At 29.6% G+C, this 21,533-nt stretch overlaps 2 protein-coding genes and 1 non-coding gene across 3 annotated transcripts; 1 reads left to right on the forward strand and 2 right to left on the reverse strand.

The window, feature by feature from the left end:
* Positions 1-7,859: 7,859 nt before the first annotated feature.
* TRNAK-CUU (transfer RNA lysine (anticodon CUU)) lies at positions 7,860-7,932 on the reverse strand. Its single transcript has one exon. It is a non-coding gene; the product is annotated as a tRNA-Lys (tRNA).
* Positions 7,933-8,686: 754 nt separating this feature from the next.
* On the reverse strand, positions 8,687-11,866 carry LOC125850487 (uncharacterized). Its single transcript, XM_049530335.1, has 4 exons — positions 11,681-11,866; positions 11,365-11,411; positions 9,810-11,235; positions 8,687-9,301 (listed from the first exon to the last, which is right to left on the reverse strand). The coding sequence occupies exons 1-4, from the start codon at positions 11,799-11,801 to the stop codon at positions 8,724-8,726; spliced, it is 2,172 nt and encodes a 723-aa protein (XP_049386292.1). The 5' UTR covers positions 11,802-11,866; the 3' UTR covers positions 8,687-8,723.
* A 6,421-nt stretch (positions 11,867-18,287) lies between these two features.
* LOC125850518 (probable protein phosphatase 2C 23) lies at positions 18,288-21,295 on the forward strand. Its single transcript, XM_049530375.1, has 4 exons — positions 18,288-19,798; positions 19,903-20,016; positions 20,448-20,712; positions 20,811-21,295. Exons 1-4 carry the CDS (start codon positions 18,398-18,400, stop codon positions 20,924-20,926), a joined length of 1,896 nt encoding a protein of 631 aa, XP_049386332.1. The 5' UTR covers positions 18,288-18,397; the 3' UTR covers positions 20,927-21,295.
* The last annotated feature ends 238 nt before the right edge of the window (positions 21,296-21,533 follow it).

Here is a 21,533-nt window from a genome sequence, read left to right on the forward strand (position 1 = left end):
CGTATGTTCCACACATATTTATTTGTATCGGGTGTTTATGACAAACTAATTAAATTAATAGTTCCTTCGTTATAATTTATGTAACATTTTTTGAAATACAAACGACTCTATCTTTGGTCGTAAATTTTTTATATATTTTTTAGTTATTTTGAATTGATAGTTACTGTGACTTATAATATTTTTTATATAGTTTACAAATATATAAATTTCATTTCAAAAAAATTGAAGATTTCACGCGTAAATTTTTGGTTAAACTTAAACTGTTTGACTCTCAAAAAATTAAAAGTGTCACATAAATTAGGACAGAGGAAGTATATTTGTAAGGGTAATTGAGTTAGTATAGCATATGAAATGATATTGAGAAAGATTATGGTTCAATTTCAATGGTTAATGTCATCTTAATTGATTAGGTTGAATTTGATTAGTAAGATTTACAGTTTTAATATGATTTGTGAGTTATTATATGAAAGTAAGTTACTTAATATACTATAAAAGAGTAACGACTACAAATTTTTGGAGGAATTTCTATATTAACCGACTGATCTGTACCATTAAGACCTTATTGATAGTGACTTCGTACCTACCCAAAGAAATGGCATTCTTCTGTTGGAACAAATTATGGGCATGCACGTAATATTAAAAAAAAAATTTAAAAAAATTGATAATTAAATTTAAATATTTATGATACTTAGAAAACAAAAATAATAATAATTTAATATAGGAGTAATTTAGCACAATAATAGGTAATGTTTCCGTTTCAAGATTTTTTGACGTATTATTTTTTTCTCGAGAACTTGCTAGATACCAATAATTTGTGACCCAAAATCTACACAATCATGTTCATTGACCACACAAGTTTATGTCTCATATGATTAATTAAGTTGTGTTTAATGAATAATATGATCATTAAAGAGTATTTATAAAAAAATTGTAAGATAATTAAATAATTTATAATTTTAATAGAAAATGAATAATTAAATGATTATTTTGTTAATGAAATGTGTTTAATCATATACTATAAAATGATTAAGAAACGTGACACATATTAATAAGAACGATACATATTTTGTGTCACATATTTCTGATATATATATATTGCTCATGTGTTAGAAGGATTGCATGGATGACACTTTCTGTGAAGTTTAAATATTCGTAAAATAACCCCTCAAAAGATGAAGTATTGCTCAAGTGGCCAAATTTCTTTTAAGAATAACTAATTTCGAAATAATAAATAAATTTGTATTTCAATTACTCATAATTTTGATGCTTATTCCCTATTTTTAAATTACCCCAAGATTGATTACTTGTTCTTATAATCATTAAACGTTAAGTCTATAATTCAAATATGTCCGTTACTTTTATATATTATTGATTGAGATAATAAAAAGTATCAAATTATGATTTTATATATATATATATATATATATTATGTTTAATGTGGTATTTATTTATGTTTCACCCAAAGGAGAACATCAAAAGTACATAAATCATTTCTAATTATGAAGTATTTTGAGTTTATGATTCAAAATTAATGAATTAGTATATTCTACTTGCAACACTTGCTCTTTATTTAAATTTTTCTTATGATACGATTTTTAATGGACTCAGCTTTTTCAAATTAGTGTGAATAAATTAAATTTTATTTTGGAGTGTTAAATTTTGACGTTGCACTATATAGTACCAAGAAATTAATTGCTAAAATCTTATTAATGTATTGGAATCAGTACAAATTAAGCCTATTTTTTTATATATATAAATGAATATTGTGAACAGTATTAAGGCTATTTTTTAGAACAAAAAGCTCTAATAATTTTTAATCTTGTGAAAGAGTAAGTTCAAATTGTTGATAAATTTTTTGCCGAGATACTAATAGATACTCTAACAATCATGAAAATTGATAACTTTTGGATGAAAAACAAGTAATAGTTACTTGAAGAATGTGAAATTTGTTCAAATATTAATAAAATCGAAGACTAAGAAGAATATTAATAATAATATTAATATACTTGATTTAATTAATTATCTATTAATTGTCTAGTTTAATATTCAACCTCTATATTCTTCTATTAACTGTCTACTTTAATATTCAACCTCTATATTCTTCTATTAAATTACAATATGTCATATCATATCTAACCACCACTTCATATCAATTTTTTTGAGGAACATTTATACATTTCTAGTTTCTAGCCTTAACTTAGTGACATATAATAATATAAAACAACCTATAACGAATTTCATATATATGTTTATTAATAGTATTGTCTTTTAAAGATATTTTGGCTACTTTTTACTAACACATGAATCATGATCTTTGCCTTTTCTTTACCTTTTTTTATATTAAAAAAAAACTAATACCACTCCTTGAGTAGACTTTTATTGAGTAGACTTTTATTAACAAAATACTAAAAAAAAATACAAAGTAAAAAAAATCAAATTTTATTTACTAAATCCAAAACAAGGGTGAAACATCTTTTCTCTCGTCATTTATTTTTACTTCACAAAATTAAATTTTAGATATCGCATACATGATAAAATATAATTTAACTTATATACATGAATAATTATATAAAGAATTCTACAAATGGCCCTTATATTTAGAAAGTGAAATTCGTAATCTTTAAAATAAATTAAAATTATTATAATAAACAAAAATAATTTGATAATACATGTATATATAAATTAAAGGGGCTAAACTTTTTTTCAAAAAAAAAAAACCAAGTTGAGCACTGAATCAAAATATATTCAACTACATTTCATATTCTTATTCTTGCTTAAATAATTTTCTAACCTATAGTCCGAATAGGACCTTTCCTTTTTCCTTTTTTTTTTTATGTATATTTAATTAGTTTTAATATTAAATCATTCATCTTAATCATAGATTTAAAATTAGTGCTAATATTTTGGGTTTGTCTTACATATTCCATCAACTTCTCATAATTCTTCCATTCAATTTGATTGTCATGTTTTAACTTAGTGTTTAAAAAAGTAAAAAAGATTTTTGAATTTTGTGTTTTAAATAAAAGATACGTAGAATGTACCAAAGTATAATTTTAGGATCTTAAACATGTCGTGTGAAAAGTTCAAAATAAAGAGTTACTAAGAAAAGGGGAAAATTGTTTTGAAACCGACTAAAAAGAAAAAAGACTAAGAAGTATACATTGACTATACCCTATAGCTTGTCAAAAGTCATAGAAACTATACCTCACTATACAATATAACATACCTATACGCTATACATGAGGCTGTATATACTAACTATATGTTATGATACCTTAAAAAAGTGTACAAATTATACAATATAACATATTTATACATGAGCTATACAATGACTACACATTATGATACACTCAAAAGACTAAATATAGTTTAACTATACATGAAGTATACATTGACTAATCAATCTCGATCAATTTAAAATCACCTCTAAATAGTCTCAAATTTTAAATATGAAATCCTCTCGATATTTCAAATTTTTGACATATAATTTGCTCGAAACGACTCACATTTATGGTAAGTCGATTTAAAAAATAAAAGAAGAGGAAAAAGCCGCTAGAGAATCATCAGCAACAAGAAGAAGAAGACGATGCCAAATTTTGTAAGAAAAAAGTGCTGAATGACCATTTATCATAATATAAATAGCTTATTATTTTAAGTGAACTATTTTTATGTAAAAAATATAATGTTAATGGACATTTGGTATAATTTGTCTAAAGAAAAATAGAATAAATAAATTAAAATTGAGAAATAATTACTCCATATGTCCTAATTTATATGGTATTTTTCATTTTTCGAGAGTCAAACAGTTTAAATTTGATTGGAAATTTCCGCATGAAATCTTCAATTTTTTTGAAATGAAATTTATGTATTTATAAACTACGTAAAAAGTGTTATAAATCGCAATAATTAGTAATTCAAAATAATTAAAAGTTACCGTTAAAAATATACTTATTTGAATTTCAAAATTTTAAAAGTACCACATAACGGAGTAGTTGATTATCTAAAATATGACATGAATACAGACATAAAGTCAACTTTGAAGTTCTATCCTTTTTCTTTATTTTGGTGGAGTTAATAATTTTGTCCTAAAACAAAGAATAATTTTAGTGGCCAAAAAGGTGCTCAATTCAATATTCCGAAATGTAAGAAGCAAATACCATTTTATTCTTTTTTTTTAAGAAGCAAATATCATTATATTCTTTGTTTTTTTTTTGTACAGAAGCAAATATGTATCATTCAAAAGAATATAATATTAGGTGACTATTCTTTTTCTCTATGGTCCACAAAAAAAGGCTTCTCTCTTTACAAGAGAAACAACTCACCCAAAGAAAAAATGAAAAAAGAATGGTTATCCTTGTTCATGATGTTTATTTTTACTATTTAGTATTCGATATCTACTTATCTGATTAAGTTGGATACGTGTAAGATAAATATATTATAAAAATAAATCATTTTCTACATAAACTTTTTTTCTTTTCTAGAGTTTGAATTCAATTGTCTTGATTAAAAGTAGAAGAGTTTCAACCATCCACAACTCGTCACTGAGGGATATCTGAATCCATCCTATTATATATTTTATATGTTTTCACTCGATATTTGATACTTATTTTCACGCCTTATTAATGATGACTATATTCTATGATTCGAACCTGATAATTAATAAGAAATGAATATTGGTCGAACTCAAGCCCAACAACTAATTCAAGAGGTAAGAATAGTCCAAATCATACAAAGAGATGAAAATATATTTGGCTTGAGGATAAGGGAATACAATTTCCAAATTCAATTCTGAATTAGTTTATTCTACATTTTTTTGAGTTTTTAATTTTGGAATTAGTTATATTATAATTATAATATTATTTTAATTGCACACTGTTGTAGATAAGATAATAATTTCAGGATTACTAATCCCTCAACTAAAGAACAAAATGACGTACATTTGCCTTTATCTAGAATTTTTCTCCTAAACCTTTTAAACAAGACAAGGTTAAAATTGCAAACAAAAGTTTATCCCAATTTTTATCTACTTTACACCAAATACTATATGTTTCATTTATATTAATACATCTCATTTTTTGTCCAATAAACTAAATATCTATCAATAAAAGTATATTCATTAAATAATTCTATCAGTATTAATTTCGATATTACAATTTCAGTATTATAAGCCTCGGAATATCATATTCTCCAACCAAACAATCTCTAAATACCCCTTAATCCATTGATGTAGAACTCAACGTCCTCCTCTAATTAAACATCATAATTGAATATCTGAATCATAAACAATACAAGATGACGACTCAATATCATGTTAAATAATAAATTGGATAAATATAACTATAATATTATGATGTAAAAATACATAAAACTCGAATCTAACTAATAATACTTTAAAAAAAAAATCCTATCATTCCACCACAATTTTTGATAAAGGAGAGAAGAGAAAAGATATGTTTATTTATTAGCAAATGGGCTGATAATTGTGCAAAGGGTCCTCTCTTATCATTTATACTTTGTAGTCTTGCCAAAGTGACCTTTCCTTCGTGCAACATCAAATCAAACATAATAGTAGGATTTTTTGTTTTTATTTTTTTCATCCAAACATATAATGATAGCTTCTATGTTAAATCATAATAAAAAATAGTAATTTAAGTTAAATTATTAAAAAAAATTATTACCAATGAGCTATTTAATGATACATTAATAACAAATTTCTTCAAAATCAGTTTTGGAGTGAATTCTCCTCTTGAAGTTGTAGCAAGTAGGTGAGGCATAATTCCTCGATCGCTCACAACTTTTTGCTTAGATTTTTATTGTTAGAAAATTATATTGTATATTTCTATTTTTATACCTGATTATGAATTAAATCATTGTAAATTTTAGGGTGTATTCGGTACAAAAGATTGATATAAGTAAAAAATATTATTCTAAAATTTTTTATATGTAATTTAGACAAATATTACCGAAGTGAAGGTAAAAAAGTGGGGTGTTGGGCTACAAACGTAAGGGTAAAGATAAGGTGTACATGTTGGAGAAGGGAATAATGAGGAAAATGACTTTCCGTCTTTTAATCTCTTGTCTGTGAGCTCCTCTCCTTACAGTCAAGTGACTTTCACTCCTTAATAAAAAAAAAGCCTGAACTCTAACAAAAGTAGGGAAAACAAGTTGCACAAATAACATTCGATTTATTGCCTCCTCCCCACCCCCACCAACCCGAACCCCTACTTCTCGATCACCACATTCCCCATCATATATACTTTTTTGCTATATAACATATAAATACTCTTGAGATAATATTTTCTAGCTTACTTACCAAACACTGAAAAATAAGCAAGAAACTCACTTATAATCTAAGAAAACATTTTCTAAAACTATTTTCCGTGGAAATATTTTCCTTCGTATCAAACACACCGTTAAGTTAATTTATTTTTTATCGACCATTCATGGTGGGGGTAGGAATGAACTTCCTACGTCTCTATGGATGTCGAATAATTTAAAGATGGCCTACATAGGTGAATCTCTTTTCCCCTTCATCATTTTGTTAGTACATTTTAACCTCATATGAATTATTGTTTGTTAGTTGTAATTTATCTTTGTACACATGTTTTCAAGGTAGTACCAAAGTTTAGTTTAGTACCACAATATATTAGTGTACTTCATATATTAATTAAATTACTTGTAAGTGCGTAAAACTCATATGATCACTAACTTATAATAATGTCAAGATCATAGTGTAATACATAAAATCACAACTATCTATCTCTATAGTGTTATCAAGACATTTGTCGGTTCTAAATGAGAACAACAACTAGTGTTACGTTTTTACACGTGATAAGTTCATCTTTATTCAAAATTTTAATTACATATATGGAAAGCTTGAGAGGAGAGATGGACCTTCAAAAGATGAAAGAAAAAGCCTAATTGCTTAGGAGGTCGTATTTTCCATCTCGATACTTATGTAAAACAAGTATAATAAAATTTGTCAAAATTCTTAGACTTCATTTATCTCAATTCAAATCTTATAATATCTAAATCAATTTCAAATCCCATGATAATTAGAAAATATTTTTGTGAGGAAAAAACAAAAAATAAAGGAGATAATATTGCTAGTTGCTACTTTGGCCTTTGGAAGGAGAATATAGACATGGGGTTGTGTATTTTAGATTGAAAAGGACATGGAATATAGATAGATAACAATGGTTTTTTTTTTCTTTTGGAAAGGGGGTGAGGATTTGAACTAAATTATATATGAGGGAAAAAGAAAAAGAAATCATATAGCAATTATAATATGCTTTTTTCTTTGTCATTTATAGTTTGGTAGATGCCATAGCACATGACCAAAAGAAAGATAAGTGAAGGTTGGTTCAATGATTGGTAATGTGAAAAGTGAAGCAAGATAAGAGGGAACCTATTACTCCCTTTGTCTTAATTTACGTGACATTTTTCATTTTTCGAGAGTTAATTAAACAGTTTAAGTTTGATTGAAAATTTGCGCATGAAATCTTCACTTTTTTAAAATGAAATTTATATATTTGTAAACTACATAAAAAGTATTATAAGTCATAATATAATTGATAATTCAAAATGTTTCAAAGATCTATGAAAAATTTACGGTCAAAGATATACTTGTTTGAATCTCCAAATTTGAAAAGCGTTACATAAAATAGGATGGATATATATATATATATACTGGTATATTGGTATGAGTGTGAAATAGAGGGAAATGAAAATTTAAATTAAAAAAATTTATAGGAATTTTGTCCCTAATTGATTAAAGAGAGGAAGGATTTTGGCTTTCATAATCTATTTGGATTAATTACTTCCCCTTCAAAATGTAGAAAAAAAAAACAAAAAAACAACGCCCACCGTGGGGCTCGAACCCACGACCACAAGGTTAAGAGCCTTGCGCTCTACCAACTGAGCTAGACGGGCTTTATTGTTAATTTAATTAACATTAATATTTTATGGCTCAATTTTCTTTTAGAATAAAATGCTATGTTGTATGTATACATAGGTTAGTTAATCTAGGATCTAGAGTGAGCGGTTCAATACGACTATGATCTCTTATTATATGTATATATTTCAAATTCTTTTTGTTATGTATACAGAGTTCGAGTCAAAAGTAACAAGTTCAATTGAACCACTTAACCGGCCCAAGATCCACCTCTGTACATCTATGTGTTGGACCAAATGTGTCAAGCAAAAACTAGTATATCATATGTATACATAGCTCTAGTCTAAAAACAAGAAGTTAAATTGAACCATTGGACCCGCCTATGATCCGCCTTTCTACGTATATGTGTTGTACCAAATGTGTCAAGCAAAAGCTATTTGTACCTTATATATACATAGCTCGAGTCAAAAGCAAAGAGTTCAATTGAACCACTGAACCCATCCTAGATCCGCCTATGTAAGTTTATATGTTGGACCAAATGTGCCAAGCAAAATCTATGTATACCACATATGTATACATAGCTCGAGTCAAAATCAAAGAGTTCGATTGAACCATTGAACCCGCCCTAGATCTGCCTCTGTTAACGTATATGTGTTAGAACAAATGTGTCAAGCAAATGCTATGTATACCGTATAAGGTATACATAGCTCGAGTAAAAAACAAAGAGTTCAATTGAACCACTGAACCCGCCCAAGATCCACCTTTGTATGTATATGCGTTGGACCAAATGTGTCAAAGCAATACAAGGAATAGGTGAACAACATGAACATCAAGTGAAAACCAGCTCTTCTAAAAGATCATTCAATATAAGATCCTCCAACTCCAGTCCACCACACACAGCATCAAATTGAAGGTTCATCCAAGTTTCATCTTTTGCTAGATCACGGCTCACAGCATAGTCAATTGGTTGATCATTCTTCATTTCAGATTCGAAACACGAGTTTACATCTTTCCATACCTCACCAAGGACATGGTAGCCAATAGGCATCGTATGGATATGAGAATGACACGTTAACGACTTTGGCCAGTAGGAACATGATCTCTCATAAATTTGTAACAAGACCTCATTGATCAAATCAAACAAAAGTAGTTGATCACAAGTAACATCCTCTTGATCAAGTAAACAATAACCTTCCACTTCATCAAATAATGAAGGATTCACTGGTTTGTCAGCAGAATGCCATTTCCCTATAAACTTGTCTCCACTGAATCCAGATAGTTCTAGTACATCTTTTACATAATTGAATTCAGATTCATATCTTTTATCAACCTGAATTTGCAAAATTCTGTTCAGATCACTCGATGACAATCCTTTTTTATCGGTATTAGCTGCATCCTCTTCTGCACCTGTGGAATATCAGTATTAGTTTGCTAAAGAAACTGAAGAAACGTACGTATTTTATAGAGATATATAACTAACATAGCACGGATAATACATGAAGACACGTACATAATTTACATGTTTTACGTATAAAGTATCAAACTTTGGTATGCTTGGCATCATTTCATTTTTTACATCAGGACCAAGACATGTTTGGAATGTGTCCAAATGAATAGTTTTCTTAGTAACAACAACATACCCAGTGTAGTCCCACACATTGGGTTCTGGGGAGGGTAGAGTGTGCGCAGACCTTACCCATACCTGAGAGGTAGAGAGGCTGCTTCAGATAGACCCTTAGTTCAAGGAAAAACAAATCAAAGCAATCCCAAAATAGAAGTAACGGAAGTGAAAGTATAACAAAGCATGCTGAGCAGTAACTATAACAAAATAGTATGATAATCAAAGTACAAGAAACAATAGATAGATCAATGTATAACATAGAGAAGAATATATAGATTGCCTCGAATAAGATACCTTTAGCTGCCGAGAGCCCAGTTGCACCAGAAGTAGCATTCTGAAAAATCATATCAGGCAGAGGAACAGGAATTGGTTTATCTAAGTTTGAAACAACAGATGAGGTTCCCTCGATAATGTTTTCAACCGAGGAAGAGTTCTCGCGAGTCCTGAAGCCACCAAAGTCATCAAAACTCTCACTGACATCAAGAAAAATTGTACTCTTGGAGTCTGAATTATAACCCTCCTCAGTATGGTTTTCGGAACTTAAAGGGATATCTAAGGACTTCTGTTCATTAGACTTGGAAATTCCTACATATAAGTTGCTGCTCGATGTAGCTCTGTCTAGTGTATACGAGGATCCACGTTCAGGAGAGTCATCAAACTTGAAAGAATTGTAATATGTGAGATCAGGCATAGAGAGAATCCTATCGAGACCTATAGGACTACTTCTAGCCGGTGAAGGTGATCTAGATGTTCTAAAGCTCGAACGATCAGAAATGTGATGTTTTTCCTCCCTATAGAAAGATGAGTCGAGTAATCGATTATGTTTGTGCAATGACTCATTAACAGATAATGTTCTCCTAAAGGATTTCATTTTTTCACTCTTGCTAAATGGAGAATTGCAATGAGAAAAAGTACTTCCCTTTTCAATATCCTTTGATGATCTATGACCATGTGGAACCTTATGAAGGACAGCATCCATGACAATACGACGCCTCTCCTTTCTACTCACCTCGAGTGCATATCTTATTTTTTGCTTTAGATTCTTAAAACGATTGAGGATGAGTTTACTACTCTCACGGTCTTTCTTTTCTGCGCGAGGTGAACAAGCAGAGGAATTATCAAATGATTCAGCTCTTCTGATCAACATGTGTTTTCCAACATCATCATCGCTACTCAAATCCGTTGATGTCACTGAGTGGCTATTAAATCCAGCAGAACCAGACAACTCACTACCAACTTGTGACTGATCATCCTCCCCTTTAACATGATCATGACCACATTCCATCTTGTTCTTATGTTTCCTTGACCTGACAGTTTTTCTTCCCCGTGATCTACGCGAAGGAAATGAAATAGACTTTATAAACCCAAGCATCAACTTGGATGAGTCATTTCTCATGTTTTCTAATTCCATAGGCTCTTGTACTGCACGCTCGCGTATTCTTTTGGTGGGAGGGTCTAACAGACTAGCAACAGAATATTTCTCCTTGTAATTAATATGCTCCAAAGTCTTGTCATTTATAGGATTTTCATGAGAAGATTGTAGATCAGCAAGGTCTAGATGTTGAATAGAATTAGTTCGTTCGAGCTGTATAGGACAGGATGAACTTCTCCGGTGCCTGCCCTTTCTTTTAGACGTCTCTTCTTGAGTAATCAGAGATCTTATTCGAGATAACATTGAACTTTTGGACACTTGATTAGGTTCTTTGGCTTTCGACACAATCTGAAATGTTACAGCCGATGACATAGTCAGTTAGCGCGCATATATGTACATAATGTAGCAAGAAGCTGTCAACGGAGAGCACAAAAACAGAAACTTGAAAACCTCTCGTATACTATCTGGCAAACTTACCGGGGAATTCTCAGTAGCAGTTGCATTATCCCCTAGATCTTCAACCACTGGAAAAGTGAAAATAGTTAAACAGTATGCAATATGCAACATACAACTTCACCATCTATAGGCTTAAAACTTCAAACAATGAAAGAAAATAGTGATCCAACACTACATTAAGCCTCTAATAGTCGTAGACGAACCACCTATCCTTTTTATTGAAAATGCCTTAGATATAAAGACGACGATAAACTGAACATCTAAATGACATGCTTAAGAGTCTAATAAACATAAAAACTATTTTGTTTTCTCTTTTTTTTCTCTGTTCTATCCTCACCAGCAACTCGCTTTCCACCCTTCCTTTTGCGCGGAAGGCGTTTCCTGTGAAGTATCCACATGCATCCCGGAGGATTTTCCGGACTAATACTAGGATCTTGGTGCTGCAATCCCTTTCCCATTGTGTTATAGTACAACAAAATCGCCTTTATTCTGAAGGCCTAGCGAGTTCCTTTTTTTTTTCTTCTATCAAAAGGCGGTCCTTTTCTTTCCTCAATCTTCCTACACCTGAACCATATGTAGGAAGACAATTAGCTAAAAACCAATAGATGATCAAACAAAATAACAACAATTCACTTATTCAAACTTTCCCCATTTCAATTACATTTAGTAATATCTATAAAGTGTGTTTCACTTTCAAATCTCATAATATGGGCATCTCAAAGTGAACAGATAAACAATCAATCAGTTGTTTCAAAGTTACTTGGTATCTGTGCTGGTGGGAGGTAATAGTACACTGTGATATACGTCGAGGTGCATGCAGTCTGGCCTAGACAACACGGTTATACATGAAAAAAGGATTAATACATGAGTAAGTTTGTTTAGACAGAGTATTCCTTCATCCTTAACCAGAGGTATCAGGTTAAAATCTCCCTGGATACATAGTAGCCTTTGTTAGGGATTGCTTTACCACCAATGTGGAAAAGTTTGTCTAGACAGAAAAATGAATCAATGTAAGCTTCTGCATGACATCCTAATCACTTTCGAATCCAAGTATCAGATACATGATTAAACCAAAAACAAAAAAAACTTCCCATTTATTTTTTTTATTTTTTTTGACAAAGCAATTTTCACATCCATACCATAAGATTAAAAGAAGACAAATAAGGGTATAAATTTCCTTAAGATCAAGAGAATAATCATAGATGAATCCAATATATATGCAATGTAATATATTAAATGGTGCACTTACTGATTTTTAAATTTTGAATCTGTCTCTGACATATATAAAAGAGTATTATAATTAAAATATTATCGTCATCGTTATCATCGTCATTATAATACGTTAGTATATAAATTGAAGCTTCACAAACATGGTTGAATTTTGTAGAGAAAGGGAAGGAAGAAGAAGGAAATGGATGGAAGAGAATTGGGAGAGAGAAAAAAATAATACTATTATTTTGTTTATTTAATTTTGGCGCCATTTATCCGCCAACCGTTTTCCGTTTCTTTCTCTAAAATTAATTAAAATGGATAAACTTTAGGTTTTTACAAGGATTTTAATTTTAATTTTTTTTTAAGAAAAGAATTTTTAATTAGGTACATACTCTACTTGTGGATTACACCTGATATATTGTTGTAATAAAAGAATTTAACTAGGCAATTCATTTGCTACATCCAGAAACAAGGTTTTTCCCACTACAATGAGAAATTCTGAATTTACATAATTCGCAACCGAATTATACAAGTTCTGAATTTATACAATTAGGAACCGAATAGCAAAATTTAAGAAACTATAGCCGTGAATCGTAAATATCTAAAACTGTAGTTAAATTAAATAATATACTATAAATGTTTGTCATTTCGCATTTACGGTGATTCACCAAGACTTGTGAATATGTACATGGGCTTGTCGATCACATGCTAGTTTGATCCACGAATCTTTGATTAGCCTGTTGGGCTGAAATTTCAGGCCCAAAATCCTGTACTCTCTTGTAGTATAAATGCACATTAAGCCCAAAATGTAATCATTGTTGTTTCTTCACCTTTCTATGTTCCATTGATGATAATTGTTCAAACATATAATGCTAAGAGGAAGGATTTTGTTTCGAAATCGCTTATTTTCTGATTTAATATGTTTTACTTGAGTTGAGGGATTTTCGAAAACAACCTCTCTACCTTCACAAGATAGGAGTAAAGTCTATGTATATATCAAACTTTCGAGACTTCACTTGTAAAATTATACTGAATATATTGTTGATGTAATTGTACATAGTTTTCTTCCGCTGGCTATTCTTATAGAAAGATTAGGATATTAGGTGTGTAATGCATTATTAAAGTTTAGGGATAATACATATTTTTCCTCATCAAATTGAACCATATATATAGTTATATTAGTTTGAATATTATTTTTTGGTGATATCCTTTACTTATTTTTCTTACACATTCTTAGATTATTTATGAATGATAATTTCCTATTAGAATTTATATATATATATATATATATATATATATATTGGAATTTTTAACTTCACCTCTAGAAAACGGAACATAGAATGAGTGTCTGGTAGCCACATTTTAGCTCTATCTTCGCAAAAATTGTTATTACACTAAAGTTTCAAATTTTACAAATGAACTTCAAACATTACTCAAAAGTTTTACGTGTAACATTTAAAATTATAGATCCATAATTATTTTTTTAATTATAAACGCTAAAAAGTAACTAAATATTTGTGGGGACGGAAGAAGATAAAGAAAGACTAAGAGGTCAAAAAGTAATTATGTGAAGGAGACATGGAGTTGTGTCTTATTAGTGTGAAAAATAATAATTTCAGTATAATCATGAGGAGTCATGTGTTAAAATTAATTTGCCTTTATACTAATTAGTTACAAAAATGAGGAAAAATAATCTTCACATAAAATAATCTGATTTTATTAATGTTCATTTTTCTTGATTGTGGATGTTCATTTAATTTGTTGAACTTGAGTTATAATTATATTTTCCCTTTTTTCCCACTTTTCTTTTTATATAAATATAGATAGGATGATAATAATTGTTGATAACAATATAGAGAATGCTTAGAGATTAAGATGACAATTGACAGCTGCAATTATGTCTTTTTTGTGAAGTATGTAGTTGACCATAAGGCTAGCTTATTAATTATTTTGCTTTTCTTTTTTTAAAAAAAAATGCATAATGAAAAATGATTGTCAAAGTGAAATTGTGTATTAAAAGTTTGTTGAATTCAGATTTCAAGTCAATTATTTAATTAAGTTTCCTCTAATCAATTTTAATTTTAACATAAGATGTTGGAAATTGATTACAAGAATCCAAAATTTAATAACACCTTTATTCCATTTTTCTTTTGTTTTGGATAATAATATGTTAATGCCAAAGTCAGAAGATGTGGATTGTTGAAGAATATGGCAAATAAAAATAAGTAAAACAATAAAAAGGTTTAAAATAGTTAATTTCTTCACCACTGACTTAGAAGTCAATTTTTTAAAGAAAAAATTGTTTAGTAAGTGTCCACTAAAATATTATTATATACTCTCTATTTAACCGTCATTTTAGCTTAAAAAATAATTTTACATAAAAGATAGAATAGAAGAGATTTAAAAATCTAATTAAAATAATCTGATTTTATTAATGTTCCATTTTCTTGGTGGTGGATGCTCATTTAATTTGTTATGTATGTATTAAAATGAGCCTAACTTTACATTGTTTGGTTACAAAAAAAATGGAAAAAAATAATCTTTACAATTCTATTACTATATTTTTTTCCATTAATTGTCATATTTCATTTTTAAATAGTTAATTTTAATTTATTTTTGGAGCTAAACTAAACTAACTTAATATTTTAAAATTTACAAATTAGTTATTGAAAAACTAAATGAAAAGAACTATTATGTCACAATTCTTCTTTATCAATATGATGAATAATATATCTTAAAATATTGATCAAAATTAATTTAATTTACTTATGGACCGAAGGGAGATCGAATAATTTGTTTCTTCTCTTTTCCAACATAAAACATAGCATTACCAGTACAATATTTGGTTCATGTTTTGCTTTTTTCGCAAAATCAATATATGTACAAGTTATGAGGAAATTTATATGTTATTTATGCAGGGTATGTAGAAGACTATATCTTACATATAACTAAATTTTATATAAATAATTTATGAATAGCTAATTTATGTATTATTAATACCAACATGACTTTAATCATCCTTGAGTTAATTAATCCCGCCGGAAAGGTAGGATAAATGACACCAAATTTGATGGAATAAGTTTATGTTCTGTTTGGTTGAAGGTACAAATTTATTTCAAAATAAATTTACGTTTTTAATCAAATAAAATATAAATTTAATCCAAACTTAATCTTATAATGTTCCACCTTTATCTCCATGATCAAACAAATTCAAAGGTTGATAGCAATTTAATTTGGTAAACTTGAGTTATTACATTTTTCCTTTTTTTTCCCACTTTTCTTTTTATTTATAGGATGATAGTAATAATTGTTGATAACAATATAGTGAATGCTTAGATATTAAGATGACAATTGACAACTGCAATTTATTTATTCTTTTTGAGTGTGTGTTTTGTGAGGGATGTAGTTGACGATAAGGCTAATTTGATATATCTTATATTTCAAAATAAGTGCAATTTAATTTAGCAATAATATTTTATATTCCTAAATATGTGTTATCTTAGAAATTTAAGAGAAAATTAATATATATTTTTAATAATACTCTTATACTAGAAATTTAAGAGAAAATTAATATATATTTTTAATAATACTCTTATATTATATCTTTTGAATAGTGTTCAGTTTTTAAGAGACATTTATTAAATATGAATAGTTCAGTAAACTATATATTATATTTATTAATTTCTTAATGAGCATAATATTTGCTAAGATAACAAGAAAAAATAAATTTTAAAGTGAATTTGTATTTAAAAAAGTTCTTGAAATTCATATTTTCAAGTCAATTATTCATTCAAGTTTCCCCTATTCAATTTTTTAAATCTTCTTGACTTTTATAAAAAGAGGGTGGAATTGGAATCCACATAATAATACCTTTATTCCAATTTTGTTTTTATAGATAATAATGTGATTAATGCTAAAGTCAGAAGATGTTGAGTGTTCGAGATGTCAAAGCAAAACCAAAAATAAAAAAGGATAAAAATAGTTAATTCTGTCACCACTAACTTATAAGTCAAATTATTTAAAAAAATTTCATATCCAATGAATATATTTTTATATAAAATAGATTATTTTATGAAATATAAATAGGGGGAAGAAATATATAAGCTATGATTGGTCATGCCAAGCATTTAGCCAGCTGGATTCATATCTCCTGCAGACATGGCACCCAAATTATTATTTTTTCTTGACACAATTATCATCTTAGTTATCATGCCATTTTTTTAAAAAAATAAATCAAAATATGTTTTTTATTTTAATTTATGTGATATAATTTTAAAGAAAATTGATATTAATGCTCATTCTACTACTCGCTCTGTCCAACAATAGTTATCCACTATACTATTTTGGGATTTAAACAATATTTGTCCATTTTATAAAATCAATAAATAATTTTACACTTAGTTCCTAATTTATCATTATCATTTCTATTTTTATGTTTTTAAGAATTGTGTAAAGTCAATAGTAAACAGGTATTGCTGGACAAACAGAGTATTAATAAGTTAATTTATTAAATCATATGAATATTTAATTAATTATAAATTTATGTCTAATTAAATAATGTCACAAAAAATTTATAATAGAGAAAAATTAATTTTGATTTTACTTTGACCCCATTCAATATTCTCATATTCCACAAGTTGCTCCATTTGACTTTTCGAAATCAAAGTACTATATTAATAATTATTCAAAAATGAACACGCTTTGGCTTTTACCTTAGCCTTAACTCCTAAAATTCCAATCCCCCCCATCCCTCACCCCCCACCCCCAAAAATAAAAATAAAAATCCCCACCACCAAAATAAAAAGAGGTAAAAAAAATAATATTCTTCAATAATTGATAAAAAAGTTATTTTTCACTTTAGCTAACTAAAAGTATGTAATATTTAATCACTTATTAAAACTATATTATCCCCGAATATGATAAAGTTATACAAATTTAACATCAACAACTCGAAAATTGAATGATTTAATACTTAAAAATTGATTAAATTTCATGAAAATCAGAATAAATAAAAAATACGTATCAAATTAATTATTATTGAAGATTAAATATATTTGACTAAAATTATAAAAATCAAAATTAGAATTTATTAGATTAATATTTAAGGGAGTACCACCCCCACCCCCTTACCCCCACCCCAAGATACTTATGTCTTAAAAAATTCGTTACTTTCAAATTGAAAAAAATTTAAAAAATTAAAATCAAATCGAACTAAATCGACAATAATCAAATCACGATTATTTTTTTCATTTGTTTGATTTTAAAGATTTTAAAAATAATTAAATTAATTTTAATTTTAATCAATAATCGAATCAAACCGAATTATGAACACCCCTATCCCCACCCCCACCCCAAAGGAAGAAAAAAAACTCCTGACTTCTCACCCACCGCCCAAAAGAAAAAAACAAAGAATCAAACAAAAACGTTATATAATTGAATGTCAACGCCCCACCCAAAATAAAAAAAAATACATATATATATTTTTTTTACAAAAAATAAAAAATAAAAAATAAAAATAATTAATTAGTGAACTGCCCACCCAAAACACAGTATCAATTTTATTTTTTATTTTTAGCAAAATTCAATTAATATAATATTCCACTTATTTTTTTTTGTTTATCAAAAGTCAACTCTTTCTCTTTCCTCTTACATCTTTTTCTTCTCCATTTAAATCCTCATGCCATAGCACTTCCTCTGGGCTTTCAAAAAAAAAAAACACTTTTTCAACAACATTTCTTCATAAAAATTCAATCTTTATGAACCTTTGATGATCAAAATCTTATTTTTTTTTTGTTGATTTGTTGATTTTAGTAGAAATAATTTCTGGGTTTTTCTCAAAAAAATGGGTAATGGAGTTAGAAAATTGAATCATTGTTTCGCCGGAGATGTTGGAGAAATATCAAAAAGACATAATGATTTGAACCTTACTGATCCACTTGATGAAGGTTTGGGTCATTCTTTTTGCTATATCCGACCTGACCCGTATTCAAAACCCCACCCGTTTTCCGATGATTCATCTTCTTCTTCAACCACCACCACTATTTCCAGCACCACCAGCACCACCACCACGGCGGCGTTCTGTACAATCTCCGGCGCTTCCATATCGGCAAATACTTTCACACCTTTGTCAACGGCCCTCGTTGACTTTTCTGCTCATGTAGATAAAGCTTCAGCTTTTGAGAGCTCTCAGTTTTTTTCATCTATCCCTCTGCAGCCAATTCCGAGGGGTGTTTTCCATTCCGGCCCGATCCCGGCCCGTGTATCAAACACGGGCTTAGGTTCGGGCCCGGTAGAGAGGGGATTCATGTCGGGCCCGATTGAAAGGAGCTTTATTTCGGGCCCGATGGAGAATCAGTATGATCATATACAAAGGTATAAACTGAAATCCAAGAAATGGGGTTTGATTAGAAGTTTAAAGAAAGTGTTTACGAGTTCGTTTTTTGGGTATAAAGAAGTGAAATTTACTGAAAAGAATATTATTAATGTTAGTGAAGTTAAATTTATAGAGAGTAATAATAATGTTGGAAATGTTTTGAGTAGTGAAAATAGTTTGGGTGATGATGATGATGAAGGAAATGATTCATTTAGAGGCCAAAATGTTCAATGGGCACAAGGTAAAGCAGGGGAAGACAGAGTACATGTTGTGATTTCTGAGGAACATGGATGGGTTTTTGTTGGTATTTATGATGGATTTAATGGACCTGATGCTACTGATTTTCTGTTGAGTAATCTTTATTCAAATGTGTATAAAGAACTTAAAGGGTTGTTGTGGAATGATAAGTCAGAAACTCCCAAGAATTCGATGAGCAACGAGGTTGTTTCATTGAGGAATTCGGGTGTTAGTAAAGTGGAACATTTTGTTCCAAATCAAGAATTTGATGGGATTTCCGGTGTTGATCATTCTGATGTCTTGAAGGCTTTATCTGAAGGGTTAAGGAAGACTGAGGCGTTGTATTTGGAGATTGCTGATATGATGGTTAATGAGAATCCTGAATTGGCCTTAATGGGATCTTGTGTTATGGTGATGTTGCTTAAGGATCAAGATGTTTATTTGTTGAACGTTGGCGATAGTCGTGCTGTTTTAGCTCAAAATCTTGAATCTGATCTTTCTGTTAGCAAGTTCAGAAGGATAAATGAGCAGAGTGTTAGCAGCATTGATGCACTCTATAGAGCTGAATCCGATCGCAAACATAATCTTGTTCCAGCTCAACTTACTATGGATCATAGCACTTCTATCAAAGAGGTAACAAACCATAGCTCATTTACATAAGTAATTGCAAGAAACGTTTTGTATTTTTCCTGTTTTCGTATGTTTATGTTGAGCTTATCTTGTGAATATGATTGCAGGAAGTTGTTAGGATTAGAAGTGAGCATCCTGATGATGCTTTCGCGATTAAAAATGATAGAGTGAAAGGTTCCTTGAAGGTTACTCGAGCATTCGGGGCAGGATATCTCAAACAGGTATTAAGAATCGACTATAAACTCATTTGTATCATTGATCATATCGATGACTGGCTTGCTCAACATTTTTTGAACTTGTTAACTATATTTGCAATCTGATGAAATATGAAGCGATATGCTTAACACAAACACATGTCTATATTGCACCAGTATTGTTCGAATTGAAATCTTTCAAGTGTTCTTATTACAGTCAGGCCTCTCTATAACAATCATTTTCTCGTGGAATCCATCTTTCATTTTATGTTATAGTATATGTTATGTATAAAACAACATTTTGCTATAGCAACCAAAAAGTATCCAGACAACCAATGATGTTATAGAGAGGTTTGACTGTAGTTAGCTCGTATTTCACCTGAACGTGCTGCTGATTTGTTTGAAGATTGTTCTATTAGCCTTTTATTGATATCGTTTCGACTTCTATGATTTTACAGGCAAAATGGAACAATGCACTTCTAGAGATGTTCAGAATTGACTACATTGGAAATTCACCATACATCAACTGTTTACCTTCACTTCACCACCACACACTTGGTTCAAGAGACAAGTTTTTGATCTTATCATCCGATGGGCTCTACCAATACTTCACCAACGAAGAAGCAGTCTCGGAAGTTGAGACCTTTATGTCTATATTCCCTGAGGGAGATCCTGCCCAGCATCTCGTCGAAGAAGTCTTATTCAGAGCTGCTAAGAAAGCTGGTAAATACTAAACACTCAGAATCATTGCCATAGAGATTTGCTAAGTACTAATGTCTCATATCAATCGTTCTAAACAACGTTCATTTTGGATTTTGTAGGCTTGAACTTTCATGAGTTGCTTGATATACCTCAAGGTGATCGTAGGAAGTACCATGACGATGTTTCAATCATCATTTTATCCTTTGAAGGAAGGATATGGAAATCATCGATGTAAATCTCAGCTAGATCGAGGAATTTTGGAAGTTTATAACCCTCAAGACAACAAAAACAACAGTACATAGAAAAATTCGAGCTAGTTTTGCTGTGCTAGCCCTTGTTTACCCCGAATTTAGCAGTAGTGTTCATAGTATACATGTCTAGGTTGCTCGATACAAAAATAGCGCGAGAGGCTGAGGTTTCTTGATCCACAGAGACTGTAAAGTTACCAATAAACTTACAATCCCCTGCCTCCTTTTACATTCAATTGTTATTAGGACAATGGTGAGTTTTGTAACAGATGGAGTTCCATCTCACAATCTTTACCTCAATACAAAATTCCTTTATTTTATATCATACTTACTACGGTTAAACATCTTTATAATAACGTGATTTGTCTGGATATTTTCTGACTGTTGTAGTGAAATGTTGTTATACAACTACATATTGTAATCCCTCAAGATGGTGTTTGAGGATGGGAGGTATATGCAAACCTTATCCCTACACTAGAGGAACATAGGTTGTCTCTGATAGACCCTTGGCTCGATGAAAAACATGTCAAAGTAGTTTGGAAAAAGAAATAACAGAAATGAAGAAGTCATGGCAAAATACTATTAAAAACATGT

Source organism: Solanum stenotomum, unplaced genomic scaffold (assembly GCF_019186545.1).
Source record: "Solanum stenotomum isolate F172 unplaced genomic scaffold, ASM1918654v1 scaffold17538, whole genome shotgun sequence".
In the NCBI taxonomy this organism is placed as follows: Eukaryota; Viridiplantae; Streptophyta; class Magnoliopsida; order Solanales; family Solanaceae; genus Solanum; species Solanum stenotomum.